The sequence below is a fragment of the Cetorhinus maximus genome, chromosome 7 (assembly GCF_964194155.1).
Source record: "Cetorhinus maximus chromosome 7, sCetMax3.hap1.1, whole genome shotgun sequence".
NCBI lineage: Eukaryota > Metazoa > Chordata > Chondrichthyes > Lamniformes > Cetorhinidae > Cetorhinus > Cetorhinus maximus.
In genome coordinates, this window is record NC_135885.1 from 33,871,348 (window position 1) to 33,893,769 (window position 22,422).

At 41.1% G+C, this 22,422-nt stretch overlaps 1 protein-coding gene across 2 annotated transcripts in view; it reads right to left on the bottom strand.

Moving 5' to 3' along the window:
• Window positions 1–22,422, bottom strand: part of nbeaa (neurobeachin a) — a 1,012,857-nt gene that overhangs the window by 278,453 nt on the left and 711,982 nt on the right. For both annotated transcript variants that reach the window (XM_078545316.1, XM_078545315.1), the window contains exon 39: window positions 2,179–2,322. In XM_078545316.1, the coding sequence (XP_078401442.1) occupies window positions 2,179–2,322 (144 nt within the window). The remainder of the gene's footprint in view (window positions 1–2,178; window positions 2,323–22,422) is intronic.

Sequence of the window (22,422 nt, forward strand, 5' to 3'; positions counted from 1 at the left end):
CCCAGTTATCTGACGTGTAAATTTACCTTAAGGTAAGCAATACACATGAAGCGAATATTGGAGGCTCAATCATTTCAAAGCTTTTTTCAAATTGAAATCAGCGTTTAAATCTACATAAAACACCATATTTTAACCTTTGATGTCTCCCTTAAATAAAATAATACGGTATCAATGGAGTTAAGCAGCAGCAGGACTTCTTGGTTTGACACTTAACTATCAACATCCACCATTTGTGTTAAATTGAACCACATTGGTAGATTAGCGGCATATAAATGTAAAATGGAAGAGTAACACTGGAGATGACAGAGGTATTGGCAATCAGGAATATAGATGACGTGGGGCTTATAACAAGGAAAGAAACTGCAAAGTCAAATATTAAGATATATATCCGATTTAGGACTATAGATCAGGAGTAAGATAGTGCAGGAAACGCGCAAGGTCTGAAACAAAGATCATGAGATTCGGGTAGGCAATGGAAAAACATAGCTCTGATGGCGAGATCCATCCTTACAGAGCAGCAGTGAAACAAGGAAAACATGACTGGAGCCCAAACCTATAGATCACCACACAACACAGATCACTCACGCTTATAAATGTCGAGGGCAGGCGGGAAAAAATACTTGGGGATAACAATATAACCGACAGTCCTTTGACCGCGGTTTTCGTGATGATTTTAAATGAGAGAGGGAAATTGCGGGCTACTCAGCGCATGAGGTAAACCCCGCCCAAATGGAAACCGTAGAGTGAGAACACAGAAAAGCAGTGGCCTGACTCAGACTTATCGCGTATGCAACAGATCAAATGATCAACAAAGCCAGACTTCTGAGATGGTGAGCCGGGCCTAGGCTAGACAGAAAAGAGAAAAAAAAGCACAATATGAGAAGGTATAAAGAAAAAGTAACATAAAACAGGAATTTATTGAGACAATTGATAGGAAAGCTTCACTGTGGACAGAGGTTAGTCCCGTGTCTTTAAACTCTGAGAAGTAGTCAATCATAGTAAAAACAACTAAACAGAATTAAAGGCTTGGTTTGTGCTTTTGAAATTTCATATTTTTCATTCCTTTGGCAATATTTGCACAGAATACAATGTGCGCATATAAATAAGTTGGTGTCAATAATGAGGCTTGCCTGGTAATTTAATCGAATTAGCCCTTTAAATTTACTATTTTGTAGTGTATTTGTTCAAATAAACAAGTTCAATAATGACGAAAAATCAAGTGAAACAGCAAATATTAGTAGATCAGTTTTTTAAAACAAGTAATTTGGGAAAGATATTTGGTTAAACAAGCAATAATGCAATCACCCATGGACATCCACCTTCTGAAAAAATGTTAATTTTAGCAATTTATAACAATGTTAGTTTTTACATTCTATTCTTACACTACTGCGTTAGATAGTGATTTCAGAGATTTTGTGATGTAACCACTAAGGTTCCTTTAGAGGTTAGTTGTAAATTTGTGACTTGCCCCTGGAAATAAAGATTCGCGGACAAAAAGGCGCTGAAATAAAAGTGAACAAGATGTATTATTGTTTTAAAGAAATAGCCCTGCAATTTGCGATTAAGCCAAATCAGAGACGATCTATCTCTACGGAGGGGGATATTCGTTTAAAAAGTACCGTTTGTAGCACTTTTTGAAAATGTGATCTAAATTGCCCTTCCCGCTTAAATATATCCGGATTTAAAACTGTTTTCAATTAATAAACTACATGCATACTTTTAGAAAATACCTTTTCAATCAGTTCACAATGTAAAGTTAACACACGTTTAATTTTACACCTTTTAATGTTACATTTTAAGCGTTGCGTATCTGTTTTCTAAGTTGAACAGCAAAATATAACAAGAAATGATGCACTGCATCATTTTCAGAAGCTGGATGAGCAATATAATGATGGTTAATGTCCCAGCACATATATTCATCTTGTTCTTTGAGTTTCGGAAATTGACAGATTATGGTCGCTTTTTCAGTATTGTGGAGACTTTCCTGCAGTAAAACTCTGCATGCTGTGAACATATCCCTGAACCATCAATCTCTTTCACTACACTGACAAGGTTTCGTTTAAATGAAGATCTTTAGCGCTACATGCAGTAGAATTATACATCAGTGCGTCTTTCATTAAAATAAGGCGGCTACCTGTTAAACAGGGCGTCTCATCTTCTGAGGATACTGGTGATTACCTGCTAAATTGTCGATCTCTTTCTCCTGCAACAGACTAACAGTATCGTCATCACCCTCTAACATTAACTCGGTCTCCGCATTCTGATTTACAACTGCTTGGGTCCGGAAAGTTTTCTTCGACTTTATAACATCCTCATCTGTACCTGCAAAAGAAGTTAGACATTGAAAGAACTCATCCCCATACACAAACATGTTAAATTCCACATTTAACACAGAGATTGAGGAGTTTACATCAAAGAATCACAGAATTGTTACAGCACAGATGGAGGCCATTCGGCCCATCGCATCTGCGCCGGCTCTCCGAATGAATAGTGCACTTTTCATGCTTCAAACGTGTTTCTGTCTCCACCTTTGGGTAATTGTTGCAAAAGCCCTTTTTTTGCGGATCCAAGATGAGCATCATTCTTAATAATCACGCGAACGTTTGCGAAAAGCAGCTAGTTTCTGATTGTAGGTTATATTTTAGAGCTTCAGAATAAGATTGTACCCCGTAAAACAAATAATTAGATCGCAAGACTTCTTTTTCGAGCCTACCGAATGTGTCTGTGTGTTTGCATAAAGAAACTAAGTACAAGAAAATTAGCGTTGTGTTTAATATGTCTTAATTTATCGTATGACCAATTCGTCATGTGTTAGACAAATTTTATCGTTGTCTTATTTTTGTCGTTTTAAAGATAATGCATGTATATGCTAATATACCAAAATAAAAACACACGATCCCTTGGGAAAGGAAACCCTAGGTAAAACCTGGCTAATAACATGTGTGAAGATTTTTTTTTAAAGAGTGTCCAGATATTAAGCACTCACTTTGGGTCTGTCAAACATCTTGTTACTAAAAAAAAGTCGTACGCCCATTTGGCCAGTTGGCTTTCAGGTCCTGACCAAGAATCATTTTTTTTTCGATCTTTTTTCTCCATTAACATTATATACGTAACTCAAAGGGAGAGGGGAATGATTTATGTCCGGGTCATGGGGATCCAACGTGACTCTGCTTTTATTTAAATTAAGTTTTAATGTGTCAATCACAATTCAGAGAGGAAGGCGAGCAACTGCTATTGGGGACACAGTCAACGTTTCAGTTGGAAAGAGTTGGACGTCAAGGTACTCCAAAAAATAATTGAAAATAAAGTATTATTAATAAAGAGTCCTGTCATCATGGCGAATCGTTAATATTTTCGTTTTCCCGGATTTCCAGTAAACGAACAGAAACTCTTATTTCAGACTACTTTGGAATTCGCAACCTCTTGCTACAATTTATTTCTGAGCTCCACCTTGTGGATAGAAATATTTGAAGTCCACGATGTAATTGATATTTGTTCTAACGAAAGCAGACACTTACATTGTATTTTTCTTTTCTATAGATTTCATTCGCTATTTATAGACACATGAGGACAGGAGATGTGTCGTTATTCGAAAGGACGGCACAGATTTGCCGCTAATGATCGACATCCATCGAACAAAACAAAATAATTAGTACAGAGAGTTTGCTTTACTCTCAAAATGTTGTAACCTCTTAGAAATAAAGTGCTGAGATTTGGAGCACTGTGGAAAACAGCACATATTCAATGCAAAATAAAATTGTCATATACACCGTGAATACTTCCTGCCGATATTGTTTCGAAAAAATAAAGTTGATCGGCAGCCAATCTGCCATTGAATAAAATGACAGGCAATAACTGACAGGTTGTGGAATTGCTTATATGTATACGCGTTTGCACACACAAAATTTGCTCAATGGGTCAGCCATTTCTTTTACACTTCCTTCCTCCAGCCTTATTTTGCCTGGCAACGGCTAACAAATGAAATACAGCTATTGGCATCACATTTTCAATGGTCCAGAATACAGCAAATTAAAACATACCAAAAGCTAAAGCTTGCTTCGGTCGAGGCTTCTTCAGATCGTTGTTTGGAAAGTGTTTGAGACCGATGCCGAGTCTGAAATATTGTGCGGATTCCCGCTATATGTTTCTAGTGTAAAGCCTGGGTAATTACTAACATTAAATCCGATGCCGCAAAAGTAAAATCACAGGACTACAGAATTGTCACAGCGCAGAAGGAGGCCATTCGCCCCATCGTATATGCACCTGCTCTTTGATTGAATAATTCACTTAAGTGCCATTCTCCTGCCCTGTAACCCTGCACATTCTTCCCTTTCAGATAACAATCTAATTCCCTTCTGGATGCTTCCATTGAACCTGTCTCCACCACATTCTCAGGCAGAGCATGCCCAACCTTAGCCACTGGCTGGATGAAAAAGTTATTTCTCCAGCTGAGGCTGAACTAACATCCTATACAATTTCAACATAAACTTATTGCTCTTGTACTCTATGCCCTATTAATGGAGCCCAGGTGCTGTATGCGTTATTAACCACTCTCTCAACCTGTCCTGACACCTTCAATGACTTATGCACACGAACATTCATGTTCCTCTGCACCTGCACCTGGGATTTCTGGCCCCGTTGTGGTGAGATCTGCTATTGGGAGGTTTGGCAACCCAGCCAAAAGTCCATTGATTTTCGGCAGGATCAGACTATCCCAGCAGCAGGCAGGGATGGAAAATCCCATCCAACATCTCTCCATTTCTTCCTACCAAAATGAATCACTTCAAATTTCTCTGCATTGAACTTCATCTGCCTCCTTTCTGCCCATTCCACCAACTTGTCTATGTCTTTTTGGCACTATCTTCCTCACAGTTCACAATGCTTCCAAGTTTTGTATCATCTTCAAATTTTGAAATTGTGCCCTGTGCACCAAAGTCTAGGTCACTAATACATATCAGGAAAAGCAAGCAACCCAGCACTTACCCCTGGGAAACTCCACTAAAAAGCTTCCTCCAGCCATGAAAACATCAATTAACCTCTACTCTCTGCTTCCTGTCACTCAGCCAATTTCCTATCTATGTTGCTGCTGTCCCCTTTATGCCATGAGCTATAACTTTGCTCAAAAGTCTCTTGTGTGGCACTGTATCAAATGCCTTTTGGAAGTCCATGTACACCACATCAACAGCATTACCCTCATCAACCCTCTCTGTTACCTGTTCAAAAAACATCAGCAAATTAAACACAATTTGCCCCTAACAAATCCATGTTGTTTTCCCTTAATTAACCCGTATTGGTCCATGTGGCTATTAATTTTGTCCCAAACTATTTTTAGAAGTTTCATAGAAACATAAAAAATAGGAGTAGGTCATTCGGCCCTTCAAGCCTGCTCTGCCATTCAATATGATCCTCTATCTTAATGTCGTACTCCTGTGCTCTCCCCATGCCCGTTAACGTCTTTAGAGTCTAGAAATCTATCTATTTCCTTCTTAAATGTATTCAGTGACTTGGCTGCCGCAGCCTTCTGTGGTAGAGAATTCCATAGGTTCACTGCTCTCTGAGTGAAGAGGTTTCTCCTCATCTCAGTCCTAAATGGTCTACCCCATATCCTGAGATTGTGACCCCTTGTTCTAGATCCCCAAACCAGAGGAAATATCATCCCTGCATCCATTTGGCCCATCCCTGTCAAAATTTTATGTTTCAATGAGATACCGTCTCATTCTTCTAAACTCCAGTGAATGCAGGCCTAGTTGGCCCAATCTCCCCTCATACGACAATCCTGCCATCTCAGGAAACAGTCTGGTGAACCTTTGCTGCACTCCCTCTATGGCAAGTATATCCTTTCTTAGGTAAGGAGACCATAACTGCACACAATACTCCAGCTGTGGTCTCACTAAAGCCCTGTACAGCTGCAAAAAGACGTCCTTGCTCCTGTACTCAAGTCCTCTCGCAATGAACGCCAACATACCATTTGCCTTTTTAACTGCTTACTGAACCTGCATGCTTGCTTTCAGTGATTGGTGTACAAGGACACCCAGGTACTCTTTGTGCATCAACATTTCCCAATCTATCACCACTCTGCCATTCTGTTTTTCCTACCAATGTGGATAACTTCACGCTTATCCACGTTATACTGAATCTGCCATGTATTTGCCCACTCACTCAACCTGTCTAAATCACCTTGAAGCCTCTTAACACCCTCCTCATTGCTCACAGTCCCATCAAGTTTCATGTTGTCAGCAAACTTGAAAATATTACATTTGGTTCCCTCATCCAAATCATTGATATATATTGGAAATAGCTGGGGCCCAAGCACTGATCCATGCAGTACCCCCGTTGTCACCGCCTGCCACTCCAAAAAAGACCCATTTATTCTTACTCTCTGTTTCTTGTCTGCTAACCAATTCTTAATCCATACCAATACATTATCCCCAATCCTATGTGCTTTAATTTTACACACTAGCCTCTTATGTGAGACTTAATCAAAAGCTTCCTGAAAGTCCAAATACACCACAACCACTGGTTCTCCCTTATCTATTTTGCTAGTTATGTCCTCAAAGAACTTCAGTAGGTTTGTCAAACATGATTTCCCTTTCATAAATCCATATTCACTTTGTCTAATCTTGTTGATATTTCCTAAGTGTCCTGTTATCACATCCTTTATAATGGACTCTAGCATTTTCCCTACTATTGAGGATGGCTAACGGTGTGTAATTTGCTGTTTTCTCCCTCCCTCCTTTTTTTAAATAGCGGGGTTACATTTGTCATCCTCCAATCTGCCAGGACTGTTCCAGAATCTACAGAATTTTGGAAGATGACAACCAATGTATCCATTATTTCCATGACCACCTCCTTTAGTACCCTGGGATGTAGATTATTGGGCCCTGGGGATTTATTGACTTTAAGTTCCATTAATTTCTCCAGCACTATTGTTTTAGTAATACTAATTTCCTTCAATTCCTCCTTCTCACTAGGCCCTTGGTTCCCTAGTATTTCTGGGAAGTTATTTGTGTCTTCCTCCATGAAGACAGAACTAAAGCAGTTGTTCAATTGCACTGCCGTTTTCTACTGTAAATTCTCCCATTTCAGACTGTAAGGGACCTACATTTGTCTTCATTAATCTTTTTATTTTTATATACTTAAAGAAGCTTTTACAGTCTGCTTTTAGGTTCCTTGCAAGTTTACTCTCATACTCTATTTTCCTCCTCTTAATCAATCTCTTGGTTCTCCTTTGCTGAATTCTAAATTGCTCCCAATCCTCAGGCTTGCTACTTTTTCTAGCAACTTTATATGACTCCTTTTTGGATCTAACACTATCCTTAATTTCTTCTGTTAGCCATAGTTGGGCCACTTTTTCTGTTGTGCTTTTGCACCAGAAAGGGATGTATAACCGTTGCAATGCATACATTCGTTCCTTAAATATTAACCTTTGTCTATCCATTGTCATGCCTTTTAATGAAGTTCCCCAATCTATCTTTGCCAACTCACGCCTCATACCTTTGTAGTTTTCTTTGTTAAGATTTCGGACCCTAGTTTCAGTTCGGACTACTTCACTTCCTAATGAAGAATTCTATCATGTTATGGTCACTTTTCCCTAAAGGACCCTGTGCAACAAAATTATTAATTAAACCCTTCTCATTGCATAATGTCTAATCTAGGATAGCCTGTTCCCTAGTCAGTTCCTCAACATACTGGTCTAAAAAACCATCTCGTACACACGGCAGGAAGTTATTCGCCACAGTATTATTGCTAATTTCATTTGCCCAGTCTATATGTAGATTAAAGTCACCCATGATTACTGTAGCATCCTTGTTACATGCACTTCTAATTTCCTGTTTAATGCCGTCCCTTACCTTATCACTACTGTTTGGAGGCCAACAGACAACTCCCACTAATGTTTTCCACCCTTCATTGCTTCTTAGCTCCACACAGACTGATTCTACATCTAGATTTTCTGAGCCAATAGATAGAATTCCCTTTCACTATTGCTCTCCCACTCTTTTTCCCCCTGCTCTGTGCAGCTGAGCCACTCATGGTGCCATGGACTTGGCTCTTGCTGCATTCCTGTGAGAAACCATCTATTGCACTGATTTCATCCTTAACTAACAATGCCACACCACCTCCTTTTCCTTTTTGCCTGTCCAATCTAAATATAGAGGACCCTTGGATATTCAGTTCCCAACCCTGGTCACCCTGCAGCCATGTCGCCATAATCGCAATCATATCGCACACATTCACATCTATTTGCACTGTTAATTCATTTACCTTATTGCAAATGTTCCCTGCATTCAGATACAGTGCCTTTAGACATGTCTTTTTAACATTTTACATCTTTTTTAGTATTATGGCCCTAGTTGGTGCTAGCCCGTGTTTCCTCTTTTCTTATACTTTTGCTTTCTACTTCTCTGACTTTCATTCCTATCTTTGTTTACCTCTCTTGTGTCTCCCCGCTCAGGCTCCCATCCCACTGCCAATCTAGTTTAAATTCCTCCCCCACAGTACAAGCGAACACCCCTGCGAAGATATTGGTCCCAGTCCTGCTGGGGTGCAACCTGTCCGGATTGTACAGGTCCCATCTTCCCCAGAATCAGTCCCAATGCCTCAGGAATCTAAATCCCTCCCTCTTACACCATCTCTCCAGCCACGCATTCATTTGGTCTGTTCTCCTATTCCTGATCTCGCCAGCACGTGGCACTGGGAGTAATCCTGAGATTACTACCTTTGAGGTGCTGCTTTTTAATTTATTTCCTAGCTCCCTATATTCTGCTTTCAGGGCCTCATCACTCTTTTTACCTATGTCATTGGTACCGATATGGACCACAACCTCTGGCTGTTCTCCCTCCTCCTTCAGAATGTCCTGAAGCTGCTCAGTGACATTCTTGACCCTGGTATCAGGGAGGCAACATATCATCCTGGTGTCACATCTGCGGCTGCAGAAACATCTATATGTTCCCCTTACGATATACCCCTATCACTATTGCTCTCCTACTCTTTTTTCCCCTGCTCTGTGCAGCTGAGCCACTCGTGGTGCCACGGACTTGTCCCTTGCTGCATTCCCCTGAGAAACTATCTCCCCCAGCGGTATCCAAAACAGAAAATCTGTTGGAGGAAGATGGGCCTAGGAGACTCCTGCACTGCCTGCTTAGTGCTTTTACTCTGTCTGGTAAAGTCACCCATTCCCTTTCTGCCTGTGCACTCTTTACCTGCGGTGTGACCACCTCACTGTATGTGCTATCTATCATGATCTCATCCTTGTGGATGCTCCAGTGACTCCAGGTGCAGCTCCAGCTCCGAAACACAGATTTCAAGTAGCTGCTGGAGACACACGTGGTTGCCCTGGACACTGGAAGTGTTCCTGACTTCCCAAATTACACAGGAGGAGCATTCCATTTGGCCAAGCTGCCCTGCGATGACTTACCCTTAAATTACTCCCTTTGCTTTTACTTCCTTTAGTTTAGGGAATATTAAGGACAGAAGAAATACTTACCAGGTCCTACTTACCACGACCACTGCTCTTCTTACTGATGAAAGGTAGAAAATGAAAGGATCACCCCCTTCCCTCTTCAGGGAACTCCCTCTCTCACCAAACTCCAATTGAAGCACTCTAATGCAGCCCAAAACAGTACTTCAGTGCAGACCCCACTATTGAAGTTAAACTCACCAGCCTGTAATTGCTGGGCTCATCTTTACACCTGTTTTTTAAACAAGAGTATAACGTTTGCAATTCTCCGGTCCTCTGGCATCACTCCGAGTCTGAGGAAGACTGCAAATTATGCCCAGTGCCTCTGCAAATTTCCAATCTCACCTCCCTCAGTATCCTTGGATGTATCTGATCTCATCCTGGTGCTTTATCCACTAAGTACAGGCAGCCTATCCGATACCTCCTCCTTATCAATTTTAAACCCTTCTAGTGTCTGAATTACTACCTCTTTCACCATGGCCTGGGTTGCATCTTCTTCCTTGGTAAAGACAGATGCAAAGTATCCACTTAATACCTCAGCTATGCCCTCTGCCTCCATGCGCACATCCCCTTTTGGTCCCTAATCGGCCTCACTCCTTTTGCCACCCTTTTATTATTTGTCTACAGCAGACTTTGGGATTCCTTTTTATGTTGGCTGCCAGTCTCTTTTCATACTCTCCCCTTTCTTCTCTTATTTGCTTTGTCACCTTCCCTCTGACCCTTCTATATTCAGCCTGGTTCTCAACTGTATTTTCTACCTGACATCTGCCATAAGCACACCTTTTCTCCTTTACCTCAATTTCTATCTCTTTTGACATCCAAGGAGCTCTGGATTAGTTTGCCCAACCTTTACCTTTGGGGGGAATATATATTGACTGCACCTGAACGCTCTCTTCTTTGAGAGTAGCTCATTGTTCCACTGCTGTTTTTCTGCCAACCTTTAACTCCAATTTATTTGACTCAGATCGTTACCTCATTGAAATTGGCTTTCCCCCAGTTAATTTTTCTTACTCTGGATTGTTCTTTGTCCTTTTCCATAGTCAGCCTAAACATTATGATACAATGGTCACTGTCCCCTAAATGTTCTCATACTGTCATTTGATCCACTTGGCACACCTCATTCCCAAGAATCAGGTCTAGCAGTGCTACCTTTCTCATTGAACTGAAAACATACTGCTGTAGAAAATTTTCCTGAACACACTCTAGGAACCCTTGCCCCTCACTGGTCTTTACATTACCGCTTTCCCAGACTATATTCAGGTAATTGAAGTCCCCCATTATAACAACGCTATAAGCTTTGCACCTCTTTGTAATTTCCTTGCAAATTTGTTACCCTACATCGTTCCCATTAATAGGTGGCCTACAGACAGCACCCAGCAATGTAACAGCACCTTTTTTGTCCCTTAGTTGAAGTCAAATAGATTCTGTCCTTGATCCCTCTGGGACGCTCTCTTTCTCCAGCACTGCAATGCTCTCCTTAATCAATACTGACACCCCTCTCCCTTTTCTTCCTTTCCTCTCATGGACGATGAAGCTTAACTTCCTGTCAGGAAATAATCCACTGGACTTCAAAATGTATTTACTGGTATATGTTCTTTAATGCAATATACATATTCAAATTCAATAAATCTGTATCGGTAGGATTTATAAGAACTGCCGACTGGAAATTATATATGTAAGGGCAGGTGTGAGATTCTAAAATAAATAATTCCATATTTTTAAGTGCCTTGTTGCTTAGTCAATGCTACGTTTTCATCTCTCTGTTGTAGTCTCTGTAGGGCTGTCTCTTTCTCTCTGACTGTATAATCGTCCCTATGTCTTTCCTCCCCTCCTCCCACTTTCCCTGCCTTTGTACTTGCTTAAAATCTGTTACATATCTAACTTTTTCTAGTCCTGATAAAAGTCAATGACCTGAAATGTTAACACTGTTTCTCCACCTACATGAGTTACAAAAAGTTAGCATGCAGCTACAGCAAGTAGTTAAGAAGGCTAATGGAATGCTATCCTTTATTTTGAGAGGGATTGAACATAAAAGTAAGGATGTTGTGCTTCAGTTATACAGGGCGTTGGTGAGGCCGCACCTCAATACCATGTGCAGTTTTGGTCTCCTTATTTAAGGAAGGATGTAAGTGCATTGGAGGCGGTTCAAAGGGGGTTTTACTAGATTGATACCTGGAATGAATGGGTTGTCTTACGAGGAAAGGTTGGACAGGCTGGGCTTGTTTCCACTGGAGTCTAGAAGAGTGAGGGGTGGTTTGATTCAAGTATACAAGATCCTGAATGGGCTTGACAAGGTCGATGTCGAAAGGATGTTTCCTCTTGTGGGTGAGTCCAGAACCAGGGGACACTGTTTTAAAATTAGGGGTTGCCCCTTTAGGACAGAGATGAGGAGAAATTTTTCTCTCAGAGAGTTGTGTGACTTTGAAAATCTCTGCCTCAGAAGGTGGTGGAAACGGGGTCATTGAATATTTTTAAGGCACAGGTAGATAGGCTCTCGTTAGGCAAGGGAATCAAAGGTTATCGGGGTTAGATGGGAATGCGGAAATCGAAACACAAGACCAGCCATGATCTTATTGAATGGCAGAGCAGGCTCGAGGAGCCGAATGGTTTACTCCTGTTCCTATTTCTTATGTTCTTAGATGCTGAGCATTTTCTGTGTTTATTTTGGTGTTAGACTGGATACAAAATGGTACAACTCGATTGAAAATAAATTAAAACAGTTCAAATTAATAAGAATGCAAAGGTTAAAGATACAGAATAATAACCGTCCTGACCCTTAGAACTAAATATTAGTCTATACACTGATAAGACCAATCAAATCAGGAGCAATTTTCTGTTTATTTTAAAGAATATGTGGCCCTTTCCATATATCTGCCGTAATCAACAAATAAAGAACCACTAATAGACATAATAGGAAAGATGATCTGACTATAGTTTGGCAAAACACAATCCTTGAAAGGTTAAATTGTACCTTCCTGCATATCCAGCTATTCATAAACATTACAGGCCAGAACTTGCTATAATGGTACATTTGGTGGTGAATATCATTAATTGCCCACCATTTACATCGGACTATAGTTGTGCCGCTAATTGCTGGAACGTTGATTCGATTATGGCCAGGTGATGTTAATGTTGCAACCATTGTGAACGTTGTGCCCTTAACCAATGAAAGAAAAGATCAAACCCAAGAAGCAAGAGAAAGGCAGAGAAGGAACTAGACAAATTAGGTATGTCTGGACAGAAAGAAAAATAAAAAGGGAAATATGAATAGTGGATTGAGAGCAAGAGGTTGGGATTGACAGAAAAAGCAAGAATAAAATTAAAAAGAACAAATGGAAGAGGGCATTGTGGCCCAGGGTGGAATTTTCCGAGCCCGCTGGCGGTGGGCGTTATAGGTGGTGTACGCAGAAAATATGGCGCGACCTGCTTCACGACGGCATGAAGGTAGTTCATGATCATCCGCTCAGCCCGCAAATGGCGGGCTGCATTTACCGCCATCGGTCGGAGGGGAGCTAATTGCAATACATTAGCATATAATTAAAAGGCCATCATGCCAGGCTCTTGGAACCCTGCCGTATCCCGTCTGTCCACGTCAGCGGGAAAGCACGCCGATGTGTTTCACAACAGAACACAGGCGACGTGCACTTGGCGGCCTTAAGTTTGGGGAAGCTGAGGTGAGTGAGCAGCAGTGTTCTCCACAGCTCACCTATACGTTACAGGCCTCAGGGGCGCCGGGGCAACTGATGCCTGGCTCCGGAGGGGACTGCTGATGGTGTCCGGGGCAAGAGCTGGCCAGCCGCAGAGGCGACTGCTGAGAGCAGAGGGTGCGGGGTGTCTGGGGTGCAAGTGCTGACCAGCCTCGGAGGCAACTGCTGAAGGGGTGTTGGGGGGGTGTCAAGTGCTGCCCTGGCACTGCATCCCGGGCACAGGCAATCGACGTGGGGGGCAGGGTGAGGGGAGTAGCTGCGCATTAGGGACACCTGTATAAGCTGATCATGCCTCTGCAACCAAGACAGATCAGGCGCAGCCACAGTGATATGATTGGGTCAGGCTCCTAGCCTGTCCGCCCATGCAAGCAACGCAGAGGAACCAAAGTGCCACCAAGTGCTCCTTATCTTACCCCCCACCCCCCGCCCGGCACCGGCTTCAAGTCCGCCTCCACTTTATTTGGCCATGGAGCAGTTGGACTGCACAAGTTGTACCATCTCCTCGCCGACGCTGGCCATGTAGCAGTCACTACTGGAGGTGCTCACAGCCCCTTGCAATCTTAGCATCCTGGATTGGACCACTGTCCCCCATGTCGCAGGTTGACAGGGCAGCGCACTCATCTCTGGCCATCTGAGGGTGACCAACATTCTCCAGGAAACATTAAGGGGTGGTCATGCAGGACCAGGAAAGGTGCTAAGTACAACCATGATAACCAATTCTCTCTCTCTTTCATGCTGCAGGAAGACCACACCAGGATCACGGATCCTGGTGACCTAGCTGTATGCCTGATGGCCTACAGAGACCACAGAAGATGGAGGAGAGCGTGATTGAGGCACCTGGCCGTGGAAAGGCAGGAGTAGCAGGGCCTCTTGCACATTCAGGCTCAAGAAGGTACGGCATGAAAACCTGCCATTTTCATCTGCGGGTAGGACTCCATTTTAAACAAATACCTGGAAAAACTCAGCAGGTCTCTCAGCATCTGCGGAAAGGAATACAGTTGACGTTTCGAGTCCGAATGACTCTTCATCAGAACTAAGGAAATAGAGAAATGAGGTGAAATATAAGCTGGTAGATGGGGGTGGGAGAGGTGGAGCTGGATAGGGGGCCAGTGATAGGTGGAGGCAAAGAAGAGATTGCCAAAGATGTCATAGACAAAAGGACAAAGGGGTGTTGATGGTGGTGGTACTATCTAAGTAATGTGCTAATGGGGACATTAAGGGTAGCAAGCAGGACAAGCTAGTGGCAGATGGCCCTAGTGGGGGTGGGGGGAAGGGATTGAAATGGGCTAAAAGGTGGAGATAAAACAATAGATCGAAATAAATTTAAAAACAGGTGGGAAAAGAAAGGTATATATTTTTTTAAATTATAAATTATTGGAAAAAGGGGGATTGGAAAGGGGGTGGGGATGGAGGAGAGAGCTCATGATCTGAAATTGTTGAACTCAATATTAAGTCCGGAAGGCTGTATACTCCATTTTACCCGCCCGCTACCGCTCTTAGTGCAATTCTGGGAAATTTCCACCCCCAGTTGTGTTTATGATCCTTGAGAAATGAACAGCAAGGTGGGTGCGCAAAATTTACAAATATTGGTTCATGAAATATAGAATCAATGGTTCCATCCATCATGATCAGGTTCAGTGGGTGTGCACTTGCAGTTCTTTCATTGGAACATTGGGTTTGCTAAACAATGAAAATGAAGTCCTTCTGGTTTGCATCTAGCAACCTGGTAGTTGCCTGATACAATCATAATGGAGGTGCTGACCAATCATAGCAGTCAATTTATCAATGAATCTACAATAGACTCAGAAATGACACAAGCAAAACCCCCGTAGTGGAGAGCTCGGAGAATTATAGAACCAGTTCCCGTTTTCCTCCCAAGCATGTTACATTTACCACATAGCCATGTCTGAAGTTATTCAGATATAGTATTCCAAAGTGTTACTTTCTGAAAGAAATGTACTTAATTTACAATTGAACGAATGACTTTCTTCTGAGTGTCAAACAGTTCTATATACTGAAAGTTATCTCCTGACATGAAAAGGAGTGTGAAATACAAGACTGGCACAAAAATGCTGCTAAGACAGATGAAAAAAAATTTCAAAAAAAGCTCCAGGAACAATTTACTCTTTCTTGAAGTGAGACTTCACAGCTTTGTTGATCCCTTTATGGGCCTCCAAGGTTCAGCACCATGTCAGGGATATAAATTATATAATTACCAGCCTTAAATAGCCAAGGCAGGGATCATTAGTAATTATGTGGTAAATCCAACAATTTCACAACTACCATTAATGTCAAAGGGGAGCCTCTTTTGTCAGTTTTAGGGAGGCTAATGGTAGAGCTGTGCAACTTGCCGAAAATCAGAACACATAGCATGTTCTTATTCTGCAAATTTCTGGATTTTTACAAATTAATAATAGCGAGTGACATTAATACATCAATCTGATGATGCAACTTCCTAGCCTTTCTTGTCCTACATATTTATCTTAATGAGATAAAAATCACAATTCAGATGTTAAACATCATTTGCTTCATAGTTTCTTTACTGTCTTATAAAATAAGGTGTAGTTTCACTGAAATGAATGATAGCATGACACTGAAATTGAAAAACTACAAATTTTCTTCAGTGTTATGCCAAAATTCTAATTCCATTTTACATTTTATTGTAGGGAGATTATTCCGATTTGTCTTTCACAAAAAATAATTTAATCTCAGTGCCTGCGTAGGGAATATCAGCAATATTTTTCATCAAAACTTCTTTCATCAAATAGTTTAATGTCTTATATTAAGTAAATGCTTGAATCATTTACAATCACTAGGACTAAAACTTTCAAAAACTTCAATTTATTAAGCATTATATTTGGACATTACAGAAAAGACAATTCAAATAAAATTATTATTGTGAGACTTGATTGGAAATTAAGTGTGGAAAGTTTGGTTAAATGTTTTAAACGTATTAAAAATATTAAAATCCATTGAAAACTCTGATGTCAGAATATCGATTCAAATAAATACTTGTGCTGTCTCTTTTACATAATGTTATGTCTGCCTTCTTTAGCCTAAAGGTAATATAATACTATCAATGTTTAAAGAGAAAAAGCCAAGTGTTAGAGAAATATATTTCAAGTATTATTTTTCTAGCCATTAGGGAATTTATAATTAAAATTTTATGTTGAAAGTTTAAAACTATTCACCTGATGGGCCCTTCTGATGCACCTTACTAGTGTCCATTGTTGATGTCCACGGATCCCCTGTTGATAATCCCTGTATCAATGTTTCAAATGTTTTTAAAGTATTTCCAAGAAACATCTTCACCAATGGATTCAACTATGTGATTGCTACACACCTGCCGCCTTTGATACTGAAATCCTTCAAAGCTAATCAAGTGGAAGCTATAGAACAGGGATTTGTGGATGTTTATTTTCAGCCAAAAGTTACGATGGTGTGATCATGTGATTTCAAATCACCTGAAATCATGAACATCAGTGTGGGTACAAGACAGCTAATATTCTGAATATTATTTCCTTCAGTCTTTGGGCAGATCACCAGAGATAGAAAGCATTTATCTTAGATTCAGAAAGACACTGGGAAGAGGTTTGTGAGGCAATGTTAACCATTATAAGGTAGTCAATAGATACTGGGGAGGTATGAGTGTGGAAAATAGGGAAATGAAGTGCCCATATTAAAAAAAAACTTATATTTATATTGTGCCTTTAATATAATGAAATGTCCCCAGGTCAGAGAATTATAAAACAAAGTATGATGCCAAACCACATAAGGAGCTATTAGATCAGAGGGTCAAAAGCTTGGTCAAAGAAATAGATTTTAATGAGAGTCTTAAAAGTTGAAAGCAAGCTACAGAGGCAGAGAGGTGTGGGGAGGGTATTCCAGAGGTTGTAGCCTAAGCAACTTGAAGGCGTGGCCATGAAGGGTGGAGCAATGAAAATTGGGGATGTGAAGAGGCCAGAATTAGAGGAGTACAGATATCTAAGGATTGTGGGGCTGGAGGAGCTTACAGAAGTAGATGGGAGTAAGGCCATGGAGGGATTTGAAAACAAGAATGAGAATTTTAAAATCAAGACATCGCTTGACTGGGAGCCAGTATAGGTCAATGTGCACATGGCTGATAGGGGAAGGGGACTTACCACGAGTTAAAACACAGATGGTTTGGGGGGGGTGGGGGGGGGGAATAACACAGGCAAAGGCAACTACAGTCTCAACATTCTCACCTCCATTCCATGTAGGTTAACGGAACCAGTCATCAGGAGCAGATTTGAGCAGTATCTGTGTAATACCAACTTATTAAAAAGCAGCCAATATGGGTTCAGAAGAGGAAGATCCTATCCTTGAGTTATTTGAGAAAATAACATGCCAAGTGGGCAGCAGAAAGCCTTATGGCATTTGACAATGTCCCTCATGAATGCGCTATAATCAAATTCAAACCTGTGGGGATTCGGATAGACTCTGGCAATCAGTAAGTAACTTGCTTAAGGGTAGAAAGTAATAGGTGCTTGTTAGGGGAGTTCTGTTGGGGTGGTGAAAAAGTACTGAGTGTGCTGCCCCACTGATCAGTGATGTTTCTCATTTACATCAATGGCCTAAACGCAAAACTTCAATTCAAATTTGCTGATGACACCAGTCTGGGAGCTGCAATGGGGCCAGAGGAAGGAGTTCAAAATAAAATTGGATGGGACAAAATAGGTATGTAAGCATTATAACGAGGCTATACCCCTTTATTTTTGAAAACATAACTTTTCAACTTTCAACTGACTGCAAATTTTGCAATTTGACATGAGACAAAACAAACTACTTAAAAATGCAAGGTTACTTTCCAAGGTGAAGATGAAAAACAAACAAACCACCCTCAGGGGAGAGTATGAAGAGAGGCATTTCCTATAATTCAAAGACCCATCAAAATTCATCATTGTTTAAGGAAGCGACATTAAAAAGCAAAGTGCTGGATATTGAAACAATTGCTGCCACAGACAGACTAACCCAGAGCCCCTTGGAAATACACAATGGGGGAAGTATTTTTAGGCCAGGCTGCAGCCACTGCAGCGAGATTGCAACCAAGTTTTCAGCAGAGGAAACAGACTGAAGGCTGGGTTCCCTCTCTTTTTGAACAAGTGTATTACCTAGTTCAAGAAGCCAATACTACTAGAAATCTACCAGTGAACGGAGACCTTGTATTAATTGCAACATCTTCTATATCTGACCGCATCCCCAAAATCAGCTGAACCAAATCAGCCACAATGTTTAAAAATATATGCCTCAAGGAAAATCAAAGGGCACTCAACTGTATATTCTTTTAACTTTTTTATTCGACCTAACTTCCCTTATTTCTGATGTGTTTGTATGATGTCGTGTTTTTATTATATTTTTACCTTGGGTTTAGTGGTTAATAAATTTGCTCTTTCTTTGACTCAAGGAAGCCTTGTTTGATTGGCTCCCTATTGCACACTGCTTAACTAGTTAAATACATTTGGATTCGGAAAAGACATATCCTCTTGAAAATGAAACGTAAACCTTTATTGTGACTAACCGAGGAACTTGAACAGAGAGGAGCCAGTTCACCAATCTCATCTGGTCATTCAGCTTATAAGCAGTGATAAGGTGGTAAAAATAAGTAATACATGTACTCTTTGAACGGCGTTGATATAGCTAAGGGTGAAATGGAAAGAGGCTTTGGAGTCTTAATAAACTTTATGCAAATATCTCTAACCAACGTACAGTAGCAATCAGCAAAGCTACATATTGAATTATGTGATCAAAGCAGGTGAGTAGGTCCCAGGAAGTCTTAATCAAATGGTACACTGCTCTAGTCAGAAATCACTAAGTAATTAATTAACTCAGCATGGATTTGTTAAGGGAAAATCGTGTTTAACTAACTTGCTTGAGTTTTTTGATGAGGTAACAGGGATGGTTGATGAAGGTAATGTGGTTGATGTGGTGTACATGGATTTGCAAAAGGCATTTGAAAAAGTGCCACATAACAGACTGATGAGCAAAGTTAAAGTCCATGTAATAAAAAGGAAAGCAGCAGCATGGATACAAAATTGGCTGAGTGTCAGGAAACAGAGTACTAGTGAATGGCTGTTTTGCGGACAGGAGGAAGGTATACAGTTAGTTGCTGTTTCTTTTGATATTTTTCAATGACCTAGACATGGATGCACAGGGCACAATTTCAAAATTTGCAGATGACACAAAACTTGGAAGTATTGTGAACTGTGAGGAGGATAGTGATAAAACTTCAAGAGGACATAGACAGGCTGGTGGTTTGGGCGGATATGCGGCAGAAGAAATTTAATGCAGAGAAGTGTGAAGCGATTCATTTTGGTAGGAAGGATGAGGAAACGTAAAATAAAGGGTACAATTCCAAAGGGGCGCAGAAGAGGGACCTGGGGTTTTATGTATGTGTATGCATATGTGCACAAATCATTGCAAGTGGCAGGACAGGCTAAGAGCGTGGTTTTTAAAGCATATAGGATCCTGGGCTTTATAAATAGGGGCATAGAGTACAAAAAAAAGCATATTATGATAAACCTGCATAAAACACTGGTTTGGCCTCAACTGGAGTGCTGTGTCCAGTTCTGGGCACCACACTTTATTTAGCAAGGATGTGAAGGAGATGATGCAGAACAGATTCATGAGAATGGTTCCAGGGATGAGGAACTTCAGCTATGTGGATAGATTGGATAAAATGGGACTGTTTTTCTTGAAGGAGGGGAGATTAAGAGAAGATTTGATAGGAATGTTCAAAATCATGAGGGCCATGGACAGAATAGATGGGGAGAACATATTTCCACTGGCAGAAGGTTGGAGAATCAGATGACACTGATTTAAGATGATTGGAAAGATAGCAAAGACCTCTTGAGGTTTTTTTTTAAATCAGCAAGTAATTATGAGTTAGGATATGGAATGTACTGCCTGTATGTGTTGGAGGCAGATTCAAACATGGCTTTCAAAAGGGAATTGGATAATTATCTGAAGAAAAACAATTTGCAGGGCTACAGAGAAAAGGGGGAGAGTGGGACTACGTGAGTTGCTCTTGCAGAGAGCCAGCACAGGCACAGTGGGTTGAATAGCCTCCTTTTGTTCTGCAACTGTTCTGTAATTTTAAGAGCACTGCACCTAGTTCTGTTTTCTGAGACATTAAACCCTGTAGGCAGGGCACAGAAGAGCCATGAGGTTGATCTTCGTGTCAGGGGTCTGAGTTATGTAGAATCACATGGGATTTTCTGTCTGAAAATTAAGTATCTGAAAGGTGATCTTATAGAGATGTATGAAAGTATATGCTAAGGAAATGGCAGATCTAGAATAGATTGTGGAATTAGGGAGGCTGAAACTGGCAAAATGTACATTAGGATTGATATCAGGTAGTTCTTTTTCATGCTGGAGTGATCATCAGCTGGAACAGAATTACATTGAATCTACAGCACAGAATCAGGCCATTTACCCTAACTTGTCGATGCCAGCATTTATACCCCAAACAAGCCTACTCTCACTCTAATTACCTCTTCTCATCCCACTTCATATCCCCCAATTCCATTCACCCTCATGTATGCATCAAGCTTCCCTTGAAATGCATCAATGCTATTTCCTTCAATCCTTGTGGAGACAAAATCCTTGATGCATTAAGCAAGCAATTCAATACCTCAATGGGGGGATTGATTATAGGGTGCTTCTGAATTGCTGAAATAGTATGGGCTGAATGGTCTCCCTCATCCATAATTGTCTTTTGATCATCCATAGGAGTTCATTCATTCCAAACCAAGTGGAGCAGTTGGCAAAATATATAAAATTTATCACTTACGTGCAATTATAAATTATATTATTGGGGTATGAATTTCTCTTCTTCATGACTGTGTTTCTCTGCAGACTCAACATCACCCTCTGAGGTTATCTGAACTCTACAATCTCTCACCCAGACAACTATTTTTATATTCTGCATAAGTTCATGGTGACATTTGGATACTAGATTATGGGCAGAATTTTGCCCTTGATGAGCGGGCGGGCCCCACCGCCATTTTAAATGGGCGGGCCAATTCAGGCCCGCCTAGTGGGCCGTCTGACAGGAAGCGCTATGCGCTTCCTGTGTGGGGAGGGATTCCCCAACTGTCAGAGTGCGCTCTTTCGCGCATGCGCACGAAAAAGCGCACATCTTCCTGAGGCAAAGTGCTGCCTCAGGGTGATCGCTGAAAGGCTGGCAAATATAAAAATTAGAACAATAAAAAATTCATTAACATGTTCCCCTTATGTGAAAATGTCACACGAGCTGGGACATGTTAATGAAATAAAAACTTTATTAAACTTTTTTAAAACTGCTATCAAACCTCATCCCGCCACTGGATGAGGTTTGTAAAAAAATCACCTAACCGCCTGCCCATTGGGCCTGTGCGCTGAGCCGAAGTTCACACGGGCCCCTCAAAATCATCGACGAATGGCAAGTTAAGGGCCTTAACAAGGCCTTTAATTAACGGTGGGTGCGCGTCCCGCTGCATAGCGCGCCCGCTGACCGAAATATCGCAATGCTGCGCATTGACGTCGGGACGCTCGCGCGATGTCAGCGCACGACATTTTAAGCGCTGGTGTGTGGGCTCCGCCACCTCCACTCCAGCCAGAAGATTCTGCCCTATGTTTATATTATTCTATATCAGGAAGGCTTCCAAAAATTGCGTAGAAGTATGGGGATTCCATGTTCAAATATTATCTATGGGTTGTAGAATTTGGAAAGAACTAAAAACATTTTGATGATGGAGTTCATATTCCTCTCTCAGGGCAATTCTGGATAGGAAAGGAAATATAATTATATTTGTTATACATACAAGCCAGAACTTATTGTTAAAAAGAATGTGAGGCTAACAATACTCACTGTTATTTATGTGAAAAATGAACAGCAAGTTAAGGCTAGCACAGCCGTGCAGCAAAAATCTGGAAGTTGTGGTCCGAGATGTGCCATTCCTTCAACAGTTGTGTAGAAGCGGCATCTCGCTGTCTGACTCTACATTCAAATCCACTGAACAGTGTGGTGCTTATACTTCCATCATAGATATGAACTAAACACACCGCAGAAAGTTAGGGTTTCTCCTATTCAGTCTAAGTGCCTGTGATTTCTGACGAAAGGTCATCGATCTGAAACGTCAACTCTGTTTCTCCCTTGACAGATGCTGCATGACCTGCTGAGTATTCCCATCATTTTCTGTTTTTATTTCACATTTCTAGCAGCTGCTGTATTTTGCTTTTGTACCTATTTTTATAACA